Genomic DNA, 20,416 nt, shown 5'->3' with positions numbered 1-20,416 from the left:
ACTTGGACATAAAAAATATAGCACAACACTGGTTATGTATCTCCTCAATCCACTACAACATGTACCTGGATAGACAGGTGGATTCCATACTACACACAGAAAGTCTAATGTACACTTGTAGAGGGAGCTCTTAAAATTTTAAGAAGCTCTAGTGACCCTACACTTGCATCTCCATGAACAGATTATTTGGAGGATATAACCCTTGTAGGAAAAAAAAAAAAAGGTATATCCTACTAACTGTTAGATTTCTGTTAAAATACTGCATAATCATGGATGTTCAGTGTAATAATAACACAGACTGTTGTTTGTTTTAAGTCAATGAGTTTACTATTATATGTATTGTTTTTTATACAACTATCGCTTTTCGACCATTTTACCAAATTTTATGCTGTTATGCCTAAAGTGGAGTTCCACTTTAAAAAAAAAAAAAGTCAGCAGCTACAAATACTGCAGCTGCTGACTTTTAATAATCGGACACTTACCTGTCCCAGGGTCCAGGGATGCGGGGGATCGAAGCCCCACTCATCTCCCCCTCCACTCGGCGGTGTCGGCATTGTAACTGTGGGTGCCCGGCTGTGGCTTCACAGCCGGGCACCCACTGTGCATGTGCGAGCCGTGCCGCGTGCCATGACTGGCCGCGCAATCATCTGGGACCTGTGACGTGTCCCAGATGATTGCCTGGAGGGAGGGAGCAGAGCTGATCTCCCTTCCGGCACCGAGGGAAGTGACGTAAGGAGCAGAGGTAAGTATAGAGGCAGATTATGAGGGACCCCCTAGCAACAGGCATTAAGAGGTGAGTAAAAAAAAAAAAAAATCTCCAAATTTTTTTTATTAATTCATTTCATGCACATTAATGAATTTTTTTTGAGTGGAATTCCACTTTAATATTATGGCTTGGTTGGAAGTAACTGATTGACTTTTGCATAGACCTTTATTGACCGCAATTCATATTCTTTATTCATTGGAAGTCACATTGTTCTGTTCTGGACTTGCTGTTTGTTTTACAAAAAAAAGTGAACTAACTATGAAACGTCATCAGAATTGGTTACTTAGTTCAGGATTACAAAGATTTTTGGAACTGAATGTAGTGAGGAAACTGTCCTTGAAACGAAACATACTCATTTAGGTGTGTTCATCGAGGCTCATTCGTTTTTGCATTACTTTTTGGTAGTAAAAAGTTTGACAGCGATACCAATCATAAATAGGCTAATGCATAGAAGCAATGCTAGTCCCCTTCGGACAATCAGCTGTTTAGTGGAGAGGATTTCACCTACAACATTAGTTGTTTCCATTGGTAGATCATTTTTTAACTCCAGTTGCTTTGTATGATCCTCTCCAGAGGCCATGTCATGCATGGCAATAGCATCAAACCTGGAATCAGACATTGTCGTGCCACCTGTAATACATCAGAGACATATAGATATTAACATCATTAATATGTTATATAGATAAATATTCAAAGTAGACATGTGCAGAAGGGAAAAAATTATTTCGTTTCGTTTCGGATGGATTTGTTATATTACCAATTTTATTTTGTTAATTTGTTTCCGAATTTTTTTTGTTTAATTTTGTTTAGTTTAATTTAGTTTTGTTTATTAATTTTCTAACAAATTCTAAATTTTCAGAACAATTCAAATTTAGATTGGTTGAAAAATGAATGGCCAATTTGAAACCTATGTGAAGAATAGCTGGTTGTTAAGAAGTAGGCTGGGAAGCTAGCTGCCGCGTCCTTAACCACTTTAAGACCGAGCCTATTTTTCAGACTTGTTGTTAAAAGTTAAAATTATTTTTTTTTTGCTAGAATATTACTTAGAAAAATATATATATAATGTTTTGGGGTTCTAACACTCTAGAGAATAAAATGGCGGTCATTCCAATAGTTTTTGTCACACCGTATTTGCGCAGCGGTCTTACAAGTGCACTTTTTTTTGAAGAAAATACAGGTTTTTTAATTAAAAAATAAGACAACAGTAAAGTTAGCCCATTTTTTTTATATTGTGAAAAATGATGTTATGCCAAGTAAATTGATACCAAACACGTCACGCTTCAAAGTTGCGCCCGCTTGTGGAATGGCGACAAATTTTTACCCTTAAAAATCTCCATATGCAACATTTAACCACTTAAGGACCGCCTCACGCCGATGTACGTCGGCAAGGCGGCACGGGCAGGCAAAATCACGTACATGTACGTGATTTGCCTCCCGCGGGTGGGGGGTCCGATCGGACCCCCCCCGGTGCCCGAGGCGGTCCCGTTTTGTTCCCCGGCGATCGGAGGTGAGGGGGAGGCCATCCGTTCGTGGCCCCCCCCTCGCGATCGCCGCCGGCCAATGGGAACATTCCTTTGCTGCTGTATGCTAAACAGCAGCAAAGAAAATGATGTCATCTCCCCTCGGCTCGGTAGTTTCCGTTCCAGCGCCGAGGGGAGAAGACATCACTGTGAGTGCACAACACACACACACACAGTAGAACATGCCAGGCATACAAAACACCCCGATCCCCCCCCCGATCGCCCCCCCGATCCCCCCCCAATCACCCCCCCCGATCCCCCCCCAATCACCCCCCCCCCTGTCACAAACTGACACCAAGCAGGTTTTTTTTTTTTTTTTTTTCTGATTACTGCATGGTGTCAGTTTGTGACAGTTACAGTATTAGCACAGTTACTGTTACCCCCCTGTAGGTCTAGGGTACCCCCCTAACCCCCCCTAATAAAGTTTTAACCCCTTGATCACCCCCTGTCACCAGTGTCGCTAAGCGATCATTTTTCTGATCGCTGTATTAGTGTCGCTGGTGACGCTAGTTAGTGAGGTAAATATTTAGGTTCGCCGTCAGCGTTTTATAGCGTCAGGGACCCCCATATACTATCTAATAAATGTTTTAACCCCTTGATTGCCCCCTAGTTAACCCTTTCACCACTGATCACCGTATAACCGTTACGGTTGACGCTGGTTAGTTCGTTTATTTTTTATAGTGTCAGGGCACCCGCCGTTTATTACCGAATAAAGGTTTAGCCCCCTAATCGCCCGGCGGTGATATGCGTCGCCCCAGGCAGCATCAGATTAGCGCCAGTACCGCTAACACCCACGCACGCAGCATACGCCTCCCTTAGTGGTATAGTATCTGAACGGATCAATATCTGATCCGATCAGATCTATACTAGCGTCCCCAGCAGTTTAGGGTTCCCAAAAACGCAGTGTTAGCGGGATCAGCCCAGATACCTGCTAGCACCTGCGTTTTGCCCCTCCGCCCAGCCCACCCAAGTGCAGTATCGATCGATCACTGACACTTACAAAACACTAAACGCATAACTGCAGCGTTCGCAGAGTCAGGCCTGATCCCTGCGATCGCTAACAGTTTTTTTGGTAGCATTTTGGTGAACTGGCAAGCACCTGCCCCAGGCAGCGTCAGGTTAGCGCCAGTACCGCTAACACCCACGCACGCACCGTACACCTCCCTTAGTGGTATAGTATCTGAACGGATCAATATCTGATCCGATCAGATCTATACTAGCGTCCCCAGCAGTTTAGGGTTCCCAAAAACGCAGTGTTAGCGGGATCAGCCCAGATACCTGCTAGCACCTGCGTTTTGCCCCTCCGCCCGGCCCGGCCCACCCAAGTGCAATATCGATCGATCACTGTCCCTTACAAAACTCTAAACGCATAACTGCAGTGTTCGCAGAGTCAGGCCTGATCCCTGCGATCGCTAACAGTTTTTTTGGTAGTATTTTGGTGTACTGGCAAGCACCGGCCCCAGGCAGCGTCAAGTTAGCGCCAGTACCGCTAACACCCACGCACGCAGCATACACCTCCCTTAGTGGTACAGTATCTGAACGGATCAATATCTGATCCGATCAGATCTATACTAGCGTCCCCAGCAGTTTAGGGTTCCCAAAAACGCAGTGTTAGCGGGATCAGCCCAGATACCTGCTAGCAACTGCATTTTGCCCCTCCGCCCGGCCCAGCCCAGCCCATCCAAGTGCAGTATCGATCGATCACTGTCACTTACAAAACACTTAACGCATAACTGCAGCGGTCGCAGAGTCAGGCCTGATCCCTGCGATTTTTTTGGTAGCTTTTTATTGAACTGGCAAGCGCCAGTGGCCTAGTACACCCCGGTCGTAGTCAAACCAGCACTGCAGTAACACTTGGTGACGTGGCGAGTCCCATAAGTGCAGTTCAAGCTGGTGAGGTGGCAAGCACAAGTAGTGTCCCGCTGCCACCAAATAGACAAACACAGGCCCGTCATGCCCATAGTGCCCTTCCTGCTGCATTCGCCAATCCTAATTGGGAACCCACCGCTTCTGCAGCGCCCGTACTTCCCCCATTCACATCCCCAACCAAATGCAGTCGGCTGCATGAGAGCCATTTTTATGTCCTCCCGAGTACCCCTACCCAACGAACCCCCCCCAAAAAAGATGTTGTGTCTGCAGTAATCGCGGATATAGGCGTGACACCCGCTATTATTGTCCCTCCTGTCCTGACAATCCTGGTCTTTGCATTGGTGAATGTTTTGAACGGTACCATTCACTAGTTGAGTATTAGCGTAGGGTACAGCATTGCACAGACTAGGACACACTTTCACAGGGTCTCCCAAGATGCCATCGCATTTTGAGAGACCCGAACCTGGAACCGGTTACAGTTATAAAAGTTAGTTACAAAAAAAGTGTAAAAAAAAAATATATATATAAAATAAAAAAAAATAGTTGTCGTTTTATTGTTCTCTCTCTCTCTATTCTCTCTATTGTTCTGCTCTTTTTTACTGTATTCTATTCTGCAATGTTTTATTGTTATTATGTTTTATCATGTTTGTTTTTCAGGTATGTAATTATTTATACTTTACCGTTTACTGTGCTTTATTGTTAACCATTTTTTTGTCTTCAGGTACGCCATTCACGACTTTGAGTGGTTATACCAGAATGATGCCTGCAGGTTTAGGTATCATCTTGGTATCATTCTTTTCAGCCAGTGGTCGGCTTTCATGTAAAAGCAATCCTAGCGGCTAATTAGCCTCTAGACTGCTTTTACAAGCCGTGGGAGGGAATGTTTTTCTCTGGCTCTCCTGTCTCAACAGGGAACCTGAGAATGCAGCCGGTGATTCAGCCAGCTGACCATAGAGCTGATCAGAGACCAGAGTGGCTCCAAACATCTCTATGGCCTAAGAAACCGGAAGCTACGAGCATTTTATGACTTAGATTTCGCCGGATGTAAATAGCGCCATTGGGAAATTGGGGAAGCATTTTATCACACCGATCTTGGTGTGGTCAGATGCTTTGAGGGCAGAGGAGAGATCTAGGGTCTAATAGACCCCAATTTTTTCAAAAAAGAGTACCTGTCACTACCTATTGCTATCATAGGGGATATTTACATTCCCCGAGATAACAATAAAAATGATTAAAAAAAAAAAAAATGAAAGGAACAGTTTAAAAATAAGATAAAAAAAGCAAAAAAATAATAAAGAAAAAAAAAAAAAAAAAAAAAAAAAAAGCACCCCTGTCGCCCCCTGCTCTCGCGCTAAGGTGAACGCAAGCGGCGGTCTGTCGTCAAACGTAAACAGCAATTGCACCATGCATGTGAGGTATCACCGCGAAGGTCAGATCGAGGGCAGTAATTTTTGCAGTAGACCTCCTCTGTAAATCTAAAGTGGTAACCTGTAAAGGCTTTTAAAGGCTTTTAAAAATGTATTTTGTTGCCACTGCACGTTTGTGCGCAATTTTAAAGCATGTCATGTTTGGTATCCATGTACTCGGCCTAAGATCATCTTTTTTATTTCATCAAACATTTGGGCAGTATAGTGTGTTTTAGTGCATTAAAATTTAAAAAAGTGTGTTTTTTCCCCAAAAAATGCGTTTGAAAAATTGCTGCGCAAATACTGTGTGAAAAAAAAAAATGAAACACCCACCATTTTAATCTGTAGGGCATTTGCTTTAAAAAAATATATAATGTTTGGGGGTTCAAAGTAATTTTTTTGCAAAAAAAAAATAACTTTTTCATGTAAACAATGAGTGTCAGAAAGGGCTTTGTCTTCAAGTGGTTAGAAGAGTGGGTGATGTGTGACATAAGCTTCTAAATGTTGTGCATAAAATGCCAGGACAGTTCAAAACCCCCCCAAATGACCCCATTTTGGAAAGTAGACACCCCAAGCTATTTGCTGAGAGGCATGTCGAGTCCATGGAATATTTTATATTGCGACACAAGTTGCGGGAAAGAGACAAATTTTTTTTTTTTTTTTTGCACAAAGTTGTCACTAAATGATATTTTGCTCAAACATGCCATGGAAATATGTGAAATTACACCCTAAAATACATTCTGCTGCTTCTCCTGAGTACGGGGATACCACATGTGTGAGACTTTTTGGGAGCCTAGCCGCGTACGGGACCCCGAAAACCAAGCACCGCCTTCAGGCTTTCTAAGGGCGTGAATTTTTGATTTCACTCTTCACTGCCTATCACAGTTTCGGAGGCCATGGAATGCCCAGGTGGCACAAAACCCCCCCAAATGACCCCATTTTGGAAAGTAGACACCCCAAGCTATTTGCTGAGCGGTATAGTGAGTATTTTGCAGACCTCACTTTTTGTCACAAAGTTTTGAAAATTGAAAAAAGAAAAAAAAAAATGTTTTTTCTTGTCTTTCTTCATTTTCAAAAACAAATGAGAGCTGCAAAATACTCACCATGCCTCTCAGCAAATAGCTTGGGGTGTCTACTTTCCAAAATGGGGTCATTTGGGGGGGGTTTGTGCCACCTGGGCATTCCATGGCCTCCGAAACTGTGATAGGCAGTGAAGAGTGAAATCAAAAATTTTCACCCTTAGAAATCCTGAAGGCGGTGATTGGATTTCGGGGCCCCGTACGCGGCTAGGCTCCCAAAAAGTCCCACACATGTGGTATCCCCATACTCAGGAGAAGCAGCTAAATGTATTTTGGGGTGCAATTCCACATATGCCCATGGCCTGTGTGAGCAATATATCATTTAGTGACAACTTTATGCAAAAAAAAAAAAAAAAAAAGTGTCACTTTCCCGCAACTTGTGTCAAAATATAAAATATTCCATGGACTCAATATGCCTCTCAGCAAATAGCTTGGGGTGTCTACTTTCCAAAATGGGGTCATTTTGGGGGGTTTTGTGCCACCTGGGCATTCCATGGCCTCCGAAACTGTGATAGGCAGTGAAGAGTGAAATCAAAAATTTACACCCTTAGAAATCCTGAAGGCGGTGATTGGTTTTCGGGGCCCCGTACGCGGCTAGGCTCCCAAAAAGTCCCACACATGTGGTATCCCCGTACTCAGGAGAAGCAGCTGAATGTATTTTGGGGTGCAATTCCACATAGGCCCATGGCCTGTGTGAGCAATATATCATTTAGTGACAACTTTTTGTAAATATTTTTTTTTTTTTTTTGTTGTCATTATTTAATCACTTGGGACAAAAAAAATAAATATTCAATGGGTTCAACATGCCTCTCAGCAATTTCCTTGGGGTGTCTACTTTCCAAAATGGGGTCATTTGGGGGGGTTTTGTACTGCCCTGCCATTTTAGCACCTCAAGAAATGACATAGGCAGTCATAAACTAAAAGCTGTGTAAATTACAGAAAATGTACCCTAGTTTGTAGACGCTATAACTTTTGCGCAAACCAATAAATATACGCTTATTGACATTTTTTTTACCAAAGACATGTGGCCGAATACATTTTGGCCTAAATGTATGACTAAAATTTAGTTTATTGGATTTTTTTTATAACAAAAAGTAGAAAATATCATTTTTTTTCAAAATTTTCGGTCTTTTTCCGTTTATAGCGCAAAAAATAAAAACCGCAGAGGTGATAAAATACCATCAAAAGAAAGCTCTATTTGTGGGAAGAAAAGGACGCAAATTTCGTTTGGGTACAGCATTGCATGACCGCGCAATTAGCAGTTAAAGCGACGCAGTGCCAAATTGGAAAAAGACCTCTGGTCCTTAGGCAGCATAATGGTCCGGGGCTCAAGTGGTTAAAAAAATTCTACAGGTCGCATGTTTTGAGCTAGAGGAGGTTTAGGGCTATAATTATTGCTCTCGCTCTACTGATCGCAGCAATACCTCACATGTGTGGTTTTAACACTGTTTTCATATGCGGCCGCTAATCACGTATGCATTCGCTTCTGCACGCGTGCTCGGCGGGATGGGGCGCGTTTAAAAAATTGTATATTTTTTTCTTATTTATTTTACGTTTTATTTATTATTTTTACACTGTTCTTTTAAATAAAAAAATTGTGTCACTTTTATTCCTATTACAAGGAGTGTAAACATCCCTTGTAATAGAAAAAAAAAGCATGACAGGACCTCTTAAATATGATATCTGGGATCAAAAAGACCTCAGATCTCATATGTACACTAAAATGCTAAATAAATAAATAAATTAATTTAAAAAAATGTTGTTTGAAAAAAAAACAAAACAGTCTCTTTAAGAGCTATGGGCGGAAGTGACGTTTTGACATCGCTTCCGCCCTGCAATGTTATGGAATGCTATCTTCCCCTCACTCAGCTCCATAACACAGATGGGAGCAGACGCGATCGCCTTCTCTGCTGCCGGTGGCTCCGGGAAGCGGCAGAGGGCATTGGAGCGCGGCGGGAGGGGGGCCTTCTCACGCCGACGATAAAAGTGATTTTGCGGCGAATCCGCCATAGAGACCACTTTTATCTGAATGCGTACCGCCCGCTGAAGAAGAGGATACCGGGGTTATGGCAGATAGCTGCTGCCATAACAACAATACCTCTCTATAAACAGCCGATGTATAATGACGGCGGGCGGTCCGTAAGTGGTTAACAACCGATGACTCAGCAACTGTCAGTGGGCTTCCCCAATGAAAGCTGAAATATAAACAAAAGAAAGCCAGCGTGTTGCGTCCCTCCCAATCCTTTGGGCCTGGTATGGATTTTAAGGGGAACCCCACATCAAAATGTAAAAAAAAACGTTGTGGGATCCCTCCCCAAAATCCATACTAGACCCTTATGCGAGCATGCAGCCCAGCAGGCCAGGAAAGGAGGGGGATGAGCAAACACCCCCCTCCTGAACCATACCAGGCCACATGCCCTCAATATGGGGGGTGCTTTGGGGCGGGAGGGCTCTGCCTCCCCACCCCAAAGCCTCTTGTCCTCATGTTGATGGGCACAAGGGCTTCTTCCCTACAACCCTGGTCATTGGTTGTAAAGGTCTGTGGGCGAGGGGCTTATTGGAATCTGGAAGCCCCCTTTAACAAGGGTGCCCCCAGATCCCACCCCACCCTATGTGAATGAGTAGGCCTACTCATTCACCAAAAATGTGTAAAAAGTGAGTAAAGACACAGCATGAGTTTTTGACAAGTCCTTTATTAAAAAATAACAAACAAATGTCCCCCGTATAGATGCACCATCGATCACAACGGCCATCGCACCACCAGACAAAAAAAAAAAAATCCCCTCTGGTCTCGTCTAAGGCTCTCGGCATCTGCCTGCTCCGCCGCCTCCTTGTGACGTCACCGACCCAACATGCCCCAGTCAATGACATCACAAGATGGCAAGGCCACCCGGGGGCCCGGCCCCTTAGCTGTTTAAGAGCCATCAGGCAGAGCAGCAGGCAGACAGCAGAAGCTTTCAACAAGACCAGAGGTTTTTTTTTCTTTTTTATCAGCTGATTAATGATGCCTCTACACTGGAGGACATTTTTTTTTATAAAAAAAAAAAAAAACTTGTGTAGTGCCTTCACTAACTTTTTACTTTTTTTGTGAATTGGTAGGCCATACTCATTCACATGAGGGGGGGTGGGCGAGATCTGTGGGCCCCCTTGTTAAAGGGAGCTTTCAGATTCCAAAAAGCCCCCCAGCTGCAGACCCCCACAACCACCAGCCAGGGTTGTGGGGAAGAGGTCCTTGTCCCCATCAACATGGGAACAAGGTGCTTTGGGGTGTGAGGGACAGAGCCCCCCTGCCCCAAAGCACCCCCAATGTTGATGGCACGTGACCTGGTATGGTTCAGGAGGGGGGCGCTAGCTCTTTTATGGCCTGCCGGGCTGAATGCTCGGATAAGGGTCTAGATTTTGGGGGAGGACCCAATGCTGTTATTTTTATTTTTTTGGCGTGGGGTTCCCCTTTAAAATCCATACCAGACCTGAAGTGCCAGGTATGGATTGGGGGGACCCCACACTGTTTTTTTTCAGAATTTTTCTTTGCCAGCATTATTTTGTTTCCATTTCAGCTGTCATTGGTTGTAAATGATGCAGTGGCCGACTTGCCGGCCCACTCCTTAACAACCAGCTATTCTTCACACAGAATTCGAATCGGTCGATCATTTTTGAACCAATTGGAATCGTGAAGAAAATTTGGAATTCGTTAGAAAACGAATATACGAAACAAAATTAAACAATTTCAATGAAATTCGTTACTTTGCTTTTTGGAGATTTGGATAAGTCCGAATTTCCGAATAACCAAAAATTTGTCCAAATTTGTATTCTGACCGAAACTAATTGCAAGTGTCTAATTCAAAGATTTCTGTAGATAAGGCCCATTTAAACACAGACAATGACAAAATTATTTAGGTCTATTTCTAGGTATATTTCATTCTTTTCAATATCTTCAATTTATGTGAAATGTAATCAAGGCATTAAATTGGAACTATACTCACCTCTACTCAGGCGAAATGGTTCTCAGGAGTTCCCTCACCAGTCTTGGATATCTTCTCCCCAAGCTTCCTCTGATTTTCAATCTTCGGCTGGGCCAAGATGATGTCATTCCTGTGCATGTGGGGGAGTTCATTCATCTTGGCAGATGCCAACATTGTACACTGGGTTACACAATGGCTCAGTGTACAGTGTAGGTAGGGCTGCCAATAAGGGAGTAGCACCAGTCCCCCTATACCTGGTCTAGGCAGCAGGGGAATTGTATGTTGGCAGGAGAAGGGGTGATCAGTGTGGTGGTGGGGGAGGGTCAATTACAGGAACGGATCACCTGTGTGTCTCTCCATGTAGCAGCTAAAAGCTGGGTTGTCCTCCTCTCTTTCCCGCTGGCTTTCAGCTGCTGCAGGGAAATATGCACAGGAGATAATTTACTGCAATTTCCCCCTCCGACATATATAAAAAAACACTGATTCAAACTCTACAGGCCACAGCACCCATGTGAATGAGCCCCAAGACTTCACTCACACACAGAGCTTTTTTTATTACCTCAATACAGTTTTATCTTTTAGATTTAGCAGGAATTGAAAGTTATTTTGTGTTTGTGTCCGCCAATAATGATCTTAATGTATTTTTAGTGAAAATGTTGTTTTAAATGGGGGGGGGGCTGCCCTGTACAGTAGGCTGTATGGGGCCCCACTATTACTCACAGCAGCCCTGAGTGCAGGCAGGCAGGTAAGAAACCTGTTGGCAAAAAAGGCAGGTGGATGATGTCCCGATTTCTGCCTTGGCCAATCAGAGGAAGCTTTGTATTCATTCATAAAATACAATGCTGCCTGTGATTGGCTGAGTAGTGCTCAGCCCGACTTTTGGAAACAGCCACTATAAACAGCGCTATATACTGTATGTAGCAGTGAATACAGCACTCCCAGCAGGCACATCTGTCAGTGAAGGAAATAGTTAGTCTTGGGCCAGTCACAGTACACACGGAGTTAGGCTTTAAAGCCTACTTGAGTACTAGAAAAAGTCGGTAAAATTGCACCATTCCCCTGAGCTGATAAAGAATCTTTTTTTTTTCTAGGGAGATTTTTTTTTTTTTACCTGCTTAGACCTTTAATATAGGGACTTTGCACATGCGCCTTTGGTATCCAGGGCTAGCAAAGCCATTACAGTAAAGTTGACTAAAAGTACTAATAGGCATCTAAAATATAATGGCCAATCAAACCTTACATAGTCTGATTATTTACTCTTCCATAAAATTACAAAATAAGAACTGTATTTTTACCATTTATCAAATAATACAGCAACACATTCACTCTTTTGTGTGGTCAACTTACTACTTTCCACCGAATCAAATGGAGTAGATTTCGAAATATCTGTTTTTGAAATTCTGGGGTCAGAGACTTTCATTGGTTTCACTCCAGCTCTTATTCTAGCCTTGCAAGGTGAAAATTATAATTAGGTACGGTAAGTACAAATAATAACCCATCATACAATATGCAAAGGGAAAGGTTGGTGGGGACTTCATATACAGGGCTCCTTACTTTCTACAGCAGTTTTACAAGAGCAGAATTGTGTGCTTAAAGTCCTTTTTTTTTCTAAATTCCAGCTCCCCTATATACCATTGTACCATTAATGTACTTTTGTTACAGCTTGCTTTATAGTCATGAATTTTCTATAGAGCAAGTTGGAGGCTCGGGTAAGGATGTACTAAAATAACTTAGAAAGCTATAAGAAGTATACAGAAGTACATTAATGTTATATTGGTACCTAGGGAAGTTGAAATTTAGAAAAAAATGTGAACTAATGCTGGCCATACACTATACGAAAAATTGTCCGAAATTCGGTCATTTGGCCAGTTCGTTCGTTTTTTTGGCCAGTTAATGGGCACAAAATCGGTAGTCATTGGGACGTTTTTGAGCCGAAAAAAACGAAGGACAAGTTTGGAAACGATACGAACGATAAATTGAAAGGTTAATGTGTTTCCCATCCGAACTGTTTGCACTAGGTATATGTAAAAAAATGAACAAAAAATTGATTCATTTATGTCCACTGAGCTATTTATCGGTCATTACATGATGGCACTATCGTTTGCTCTCACGGCCAAATGTTTATTTTTTTTAAAATGGGTTCGGTCGATTTTTCGTGTAGTGCTTTTAAAGTATATCCAAACCTATGAAATGGAGACAAGGAGAGGAAGAAATGTAGTCCAAATGAAAAAAACAGAATAGGATGACAACATTACTTTTCCATAGATAGGGTACAGAGAGTGGGCTTTGTCATACTAGAACTGGAAGTGTGTTATTAGCAGGATCGTCAGGTGAAAGGAAAAAAAAAAAATCAGGAAAAATAGAATGCAGCCACTACAGCCCAAGAACTGGTAAGCTGCAATATAATACATTTTTTGCTTTTTAAAGCGATTTAAAAGAATAAAAAAAAAAATAATAATAAACATCTCTATACTTATCTGCTCTGTGAAAAGGAATTGCACAGAATGGCCCCAAAGCTCCTCTTCTCTGGCCCCCTGCCGGCGCTCCTGGCTCATCATGTCTAGTGTCCCCATAGGAAGCGGCTTGTGCATGCTTGCTCCTTAGCACCACTGCTGCCTCCATAGACACAGACAGTGGGACTTGGCCCTGCCCCCTGCTCCCTCATTACTGGCTATGATTGACAGCACTGGGAACAATGACTCCCAGTTTCCCAGCAAAGCCAGCGAAACCCAGAAGTGAGGAGAGAGAAGAGCTGTAGATATGCACAGTGCTGGATCAAATGAGGGATCAGATAAATATAAGGGGGGAGGGTGTGAGGGGCCAAATTTAATGCCTAAACATTTTTTAACCTTAATTCAAAAAAACGCATCAAGGTAAAAAATTTTTAGCCTTTAGAACCACTTTAGGTTTAGATACACTTTAATGGTTGGCTTCAATTAGGAGATATCACCAGTTATTGATGCTGCAGGTGAAATCTGGAAAGTATCTGAAAAGATGCTGCAGGTGAAATCTGGAAAATCTCAGGCAATAGCATCAAGTTCAGGAAATTCCCAGTAATTCTTTGAGTCCCCAAGATGTCACATCCCTGTTCATACTGAAGAAACCTAATACTTCTGAGTGTGGAGGTACTTCAGCAGGCCTTAGCACTGTTGGGTGAGGTTGGAGGGGATTGTTAAATGTGTAGGCAGGTGTAGGTTCCCCTCCAGCCTGTAGGTGGCACAGTGCCATTGTTACAGGGGGAGAGGAGCACGATAAGGGAAATAGTCCACTTATGAACTCCTACAGGGTCTCTCAGAGAAGCCAACTCTCTTATTAAACACTGCAACCTCTAGAGATCTCAGGCCCCCATCTTAAATGGGAATCTTATATAGGGTCCTCAGTGTCATGAGGGCAGGACTGGAGAGAGTGTTAGGTCAGGGACAGATACCCACTGGTCAAGGAAAGAGATTAGTGCAGGGAAACGTTCCTGGACAAGTGGGGTTAGCACAGGCATATTGCCTGCAAGGAGGAAAAATCCCGGTAACTGGATTTATATCTTGGGGCTCTCACTAGCACCATTACAGTGCCACCCCGGAGCACTGCAAACCAGCATGCCTCCAGAGGAAACAATCCTCTGGTAATACAGGCACTGTGTATATGAAACTATTGCAATGCCTTATATTAGTGCCTTCAAGAATTGTCAACACTCGTTACTACGTTTCAGATCGGTGTGTATTCCCTCCCTGACTGGGTACCTTGGGCCTAGGGCCTGCCTACAGACGTATGTAAACTCAAACTTAGTGTTGGGTTGGATCTTACACAGCTTTCAGGGGTCTCCAGCAGGTGAACAACAAGATAAGAGAGCAAATGAAAGTTTCATTTTTGCTTTTTACCCTCCAACCTGTTACTTTTCCATTTCCCCATTAATAATACAATAATTAGGTTGAGGTGGTATTCTAGAAGCTTAGCAAGAATAACAACATCTGAATTTTTTTAAAGTTCATTACCTCTTCACATGCCTTGTGCCAGTTTATTAGAACGATATACAATACATAGATGACAGTTTGCAGAAATGTTGCACAAAACATTCCAATCCATAGACCTTGAAGACAAAAACATGCATTTGAAAATATACTATTAGCACCAAATGCTATGATAACTGCCTTTGTAAAAAGAAAGTTACAAACATTTAAATCTATTAGCCAGTATGAAGAAAATAATTCAGATACAGTTATATCAGAAAACGGTCTGCCTTTAGAATTAAGCTGCGTACACACATACAATTTTTTTCTTCATTCAACCAGCTGGCTGAACAAAAAAAAACCTGGACAGGTCCCTGCATTAACACAAGCAACGTTGATGCAGGGGTCACCGGGCATGTACTGGCCATCGGGGCTACCGGGAGTTTCCCGGTGGGCCGATGGCTCAGTGGGCCAGTTTCAGTGCCCCCCACTGCATAACTAGCCAGGGCGAGGAGGAGAGTGCTGTGGGGGGGAGGGGGCGAGAAACAGAGGAGCACGTAGAGGACTAGAGGAGCACGGGGGACCAGAGCAGCATGGGGGGGAATAGAGGAGCATGTAGGGGACCAGAGCGTTATGGGGGGAATAGAGGAGCACGGGGGACCAGAGGTGCATGGGGGAATAGAGAAGTACATAGGGGACCAGAGCAGCATGGGGGATAGAGGAGCACGTAGGGGACCAGAGCAGCATGGAGGGGGACAGAAGAGCATGTATGGGACCAGAGCAGCATGGGGGGAATAGAGGAGTACGGGGGACCAGAGGTGCATGGGGGGAATAGAGGAGCACAGGGGACCAGAGCCCCATGGAGGGGGGGGGAGAGGAGCATGCGGGGGACCAGAGGAGCATGCGGGGGACCAGAGGAGCACGCAGGGGACCAGTGGAGTACATGGGGACCAGAGCAGCATGGGGGGAAGAGAGGAGCATGGGGTGGACCATATGAGCTCTCGGGGGTCCAGTAGAGCACATAGGGGACCAGAGCAGCATGGGAGGAATGGAGGAGCATGAGGGGACCAGAGGAGCACACGGGGACCAGAGGAGCACGCGGGGACCAGAGGAGCATGCGGGGGACCAGAGGAGCACGCGGGGGACCAGCGGAGCACGCGGGGGACCAGCGGAGCATGCGGGTGACCAGAGGAGCACGCGGGGGACCAGTGGAGCACAGGGGGGAATAGATGAGCATTGGGGGGAACAGAGGAGCATGTGGGGGGACCAGAGGAGCATGCAGGGGACCAGCGGAGCACATGGGGGACCAGAGCATCATGGGGGGAATAGAGGAGCATGGGGAGAACAGAGGAGTGTGGGGGGAATAGAGGAGCGTGGGGGAACAGAGGAGCGCGGGGGGGGACAGAGGAGCATGGGGGGAACAGAGAAGCACGGGGGGACCAGAGAAGCACAAGGGTACAGATGAGCAGAGGAGACCAAATGAGCATGGGTGAACAGAGAAGCATGTGGGGGACCAGATGAGCATGGGGGACTAGAGGAGCAAGGGGGTACCCAGAAAAGCACAGGGGGGACCAGAGAGGCATGAGGGTACAGAGGATCAGGGGGGACCAGATGTGCATGGGGGGAACAGAGGAGCAGGAGAGGAACGCAGAAGCATTTGGGGGAACAGAGAACCATGTGGGGGACCAGAGGAGCACAGGGGACCAGAGGAGCAGGAGAGGAACGCAGAAGCATGTGGGGAAACAGAGAAGCATGTGTAGGACCAGAGGAGCACAGAGGACCAGAGGAGCAGAGGGGGTACCAGAGGAGCACAGGGGGGGACCAGAGAAGCACGAGGGTACAGAGGAGCATGGGGGAACCAGATGAGCATGGTGGGAAACAGAGCAGCAGGAGAGGAACGCATAAGCATGTGATGGAACAGAGAAGCATGTGGGGGACCAGAAGAGCACGGGGTGACTAGAGGAGCAGGAGGGACCAGAGAAGAAGGGGGAGGACCAGAGGAGCACAGGGGGGAGCAAGGGGGGGACAGAGGAGCAGGGGGAACAGAGGAGCATGGGGGGACCAGAAGGAGCACAGGGGAGGGGATAGACAGCTGACTCAACAGCTATGGCCTCTCACTTTCCTGCCTAATCTTGTCCCATTATGGGAGGGAGCGCGTAACTGATTCTTTGCCCGGGTGAAAAATTATCTGGCTTTCCCACTGGTACTGCCTATAAGAGAAATAAACTAGAACGGCTAATGGCTAGTGAAAAATATCTAAATTTTTTTCTAATAAATATTCTTATACACATAATTACTACAGAGTAGCCTTTTCCCTTTAAAGTCCCACAAGAGGAATAAATTCCCTATATAATGGCTAGTCAAAGGGGGAGGCTTGGGTGGCCATCGGAGTTGGCCGGCCGGGGGGTGGGTTTGTCCGACCGGCATGGGAGAGACCTATTATCTGTCAAAGTGGGCCGGTCTGGATAAGGTGCAGGGCCAAATTTTTGTCCCAGTCCACCCCTCGGGGTCACACCCACTGAGACATTGTATTCTGCTAAGGGAACTCCCCCCTCGTCAGAATACACTGTATATTATTACTGTGCGACAGAAGCTAGTTGTTAGGCCGGCTTCTTTTGAACAGACAGCTGTACACATGGACCGAAAATTGGATGGTTTCTGCTGAACTGGCTCAGTGAGCTTTGAGAGCTGATTGGAGGGAAGGGACACACACCCCCTTCACACAGCATACAGGAACAGTTGAAGTTTTCAATCATGAGCTGTGTGCTGGAACTACCTCCCCTGCCACCTTTTTTTCTCTTGGTGTCAAAAAACTTGTCAGAAATGATTCATGCTAAGTAATGAGGCATCAGACATAAGTTGTACTTAGTGATCTTAACTGAGACAAGAACACACTATAGAGGGATACTGTATGCTTTGTTCATATTTCATTTTAGAGGTTTACAACCACTTTAAGCCCTTGCTGCTGACTATTACTAACTACTTTTACCATATGAGAGCATTGGATAATTTAAAGTACCCGTATTTATCGGCGTATAACACGCGTCGGCTTATAACATGCACCCCAAGTTTAGGAGGGAATTTTAAGGAAAAAACTTTTAGGAGGGAAGTTTAAGGAAAAAAAAACTTACATTTAAATGCCCATCAATGAAGCCTCATCGGTGTCCATCTGTAGCCTTGTCCCTCATTGCAGCCTTGTCAGTGTCCAACTGTAGCATTGTCCCCCATTGCAGCCTTATCCCCCATTGCAGCCTTGTCCCCCATTGTAGCCTTGTCAGTGTCCATCTGTAGCATTGGCCCCCATTGCAGCCTTGTCAGTGTCCATCGGTACCTTGTCCCTCATTGCAGCCTTGTCAGTGTCCATCTGCCTTGCCCTGTGTCGTTTGCAATGGCGTTTAAAAATGGCACCGCCGTTCTCGGACGCTCTCGGCCATTCTCGGTGGCTCTCGGCCTCTCCTGGTGGCTTTCGGCCACTCTCGGCCGTTCTCGGCGGCTTTCGGACGCACTCGGCTTTCGCCGGCTCACGCTGGACTGCGAGAGCCACCGAGAATGGCCAAAAGCCGCCGAGAATGGCTGAAAGCCGCCGAGAGTGGCCGAGAGCCGCCGAGAATGGCCGAAAGACGCCGAAAGCCGCAGAGAATGGCCGAAAGACGCTGAGAGCGGCCGAGAAACGCCAAAAGGCTCCCAATCGGTGGGGGATCGGCGTATAACACACACCCATGATTTTCCCCTGATTTTAAGGGGAAAAAAGTGCGTGTTATACTCCGATAAATACGGTAATCGTAAAGGCAATTAAAAAAAAAAAATGACAAACATGTCATACTTACATGTTTTTGCACAGAGCATCCCCAATCCTTCTCTTCTTGGGTCGCAAGCTGGTTCTCCTGGCCCCTCCCTCCTGCCAAGTGCCCCCAGGGCAAGCAGCTTGCAATGGGGGAACCCGAGCAGACACACTTCTGAGCCACGGCTCTGCATGCCCATTCACACACAGAGCCGCAGTTCGGACTTGCTCAGTCTCTGTCCTGATTGGTTCACTGGCTGTGATTGACAGCAGATTCTCTGGTCTGATGAGACCAAGATAGAACTTTTTGGCCTTAATTCTAAGTCAGTGGTCATCAACCCTGTCCTCAGGGCCCACTAACAGGCCAGATTTGCAAGATAACTGAAATACATCACAGGTGATATCATTTGCTGCTCAATGATAGCAGTATTCCAGTCAGCATCCCCTAAGGTAATACATAAAACCTGGCCTGTTAGTGGGCCCTGAGGACAGGGTTGATGACCACTGTTCTAAGCGGTATGTGTGCAGAAAACCAGGCACTGCTCATCACCTGTCCAATACAGTCCCAACAGTGAAGCATGGTGGTGGATGCATCATGCTGTGGGGGTGTTTTTCAGCTGCAGGGACAGGACGACTGGTTGCAATCGAGAGTATGATGAATGCAGCCAAGTACAGGGATATCCTGGACGAAAACCTTTTCCAGAGTGCTCAGGACCTCAGACTGGGCCGAAGGTTTACCTTCCAACAAGACAATGACCCTAAGCACACAGCTAAAATAACGAAGGAGTGGCTTCACAACAACTCAGTGACTGTTCTTGAATGGCCTAGCCAGAGCCCTGACTTAAACCCAATTGAGCATCTCTGGAGAGACCTAAAAATGGCTGTCCACCAACATTTACCATCCAACCTGACAGAACTGGAGAGGATCTGCAAGGAAGAATGGCAGAGGATCCCCAACTCCAGGTGTGAAAAACTAAAAGACTCATGGCTGCATTAGATCAAAAGGGTGTTTCTACAAAATACTGAGCAAAGGGTCTGAATACTTAGGACCATGTGATATTTCAGTTTTTCTTTTCTAATAAATCTGCAAAAATGTCAACAATTCTGTGTTTTTCTGTCAATATGGGGTGCTGTGTGTACATTAATGAGGACAAAAATGAACTTAAATGATTTTAGCAAATGGCTGCAATTTAACAAAGAGTGAAAAATTTAAGGGGCTCTAAATACTTTCTGTCCCCACTGTATATAAACATCTCATATTAGTAACCAAACACAAAAAACAATGTAAGTGAACACAGTCTCTTGAAGTAAATATCCAATGTGAGTGAACAAATAATTTGTGGAATTTTCACCCAGGTGTATGTCCACCTTGAATCATGTGAAATGCTTGCAGTGCTCAGTTATGAATGGAGAGGAGTCTCTGTCGTCTGTCCATTCATATTTTATATATATATATATATATATATATATATATATATATATATATAGTATTATTTATATATATATTTTTTATTTTACTTATATTTATATTTAAAAACACATTATAAATATACATTCGTGATTTTTTTCAATATTAATAGTATCACCAGTCAGAGTCCCTTATCACCACTGTACCAGTCACAGTGTCCATGATCACTGCCACACCAGTTACAGTGTCCCTGATCACCCCTACACCAGTCATATTGTCCCTAATCACTGCCACATCAGTTACAGTGTCTCTAATCACAGCTACATTAGTTACATTGCTACTTGGATTTCGGGTCTCTCTATGAGGCAAGGCTGTGCAAAAGTCTCACACATGTGGTATCACCATACTCAGAAGGAGTAGCAGAATGTGTTTTGAGGTGTAATTCTAAGTATGCCTATGCTGTGTGTTAGAAATATCTTATTAATTGACAACTTAGTGTAAAAAAATACATTTTCATTTTCATTCCTGCATTTTCCCAAAACTTGTAAAAAATGACATTTTCAAACAACTCACTATGTCTTTCAGAAAGTATCTTGAAGTGTTATGATTTCTAAAATGGGGTAATTTTGTCGGTGTTTCCCCTGTGCTGGTGCTCCGGGGCCTCCAAAAAATGTGATAGGTAGA

At 44.7% G+C, this 20,416-nt stretch overlaps 1 protein-coding gene across 1 annotated transcript in view; it reads right to left on the bottom strand.

Annotated features, from left to right (window-relative positions):
• Window positions 1-823: 823 nt before the first annotated feature.
• LOC141128076 (multidrug and toxin extrusion protein 2-like) overlaps window positions 824-20,416 on the bottom strand; it is a 270,507-nt gene continuing 250,914 nt past the window's right edge. The window contains exons 15-17 of the mRNA XM_073615141.1: window positions 14,589-14,683; window positions 11,950-12,049; window positions 824-1,396 (exon numbers count right to left, since the gene is read on the bottom strand). Coding sequence (XP_073471242.1) covers window positions 1,158-1,396; window positions 11,950-12,049; window positions 14,589-14,683 — 434 coding nt within the window. The 3' untranslated portion in view covers window positions 824-1,157. The remainder of the gene's footprint in view (window positions 1,397-11,949; window positions 12,050-14,588; window positions 14,684-20,416) is intronic.

Source organism: Aquarana catesbeiana, linkage group LG02 (genome assembly GCF_042186555.1).
Source record: "Aquarana catesbeiana isolate 2022-GZ linkage group LG02, ASM4218655v1, whole genome shotgun sequence".
NCBI classification, from domain to species: Eukaryota; Metazoa; Chordata; class Amphibia; order Anura; family Ranidae; genus Aquarana; species Aquarana catesbeiana.
This window is presented reverse-complemented; position numbering and strand designations above follow the sequence as displayed.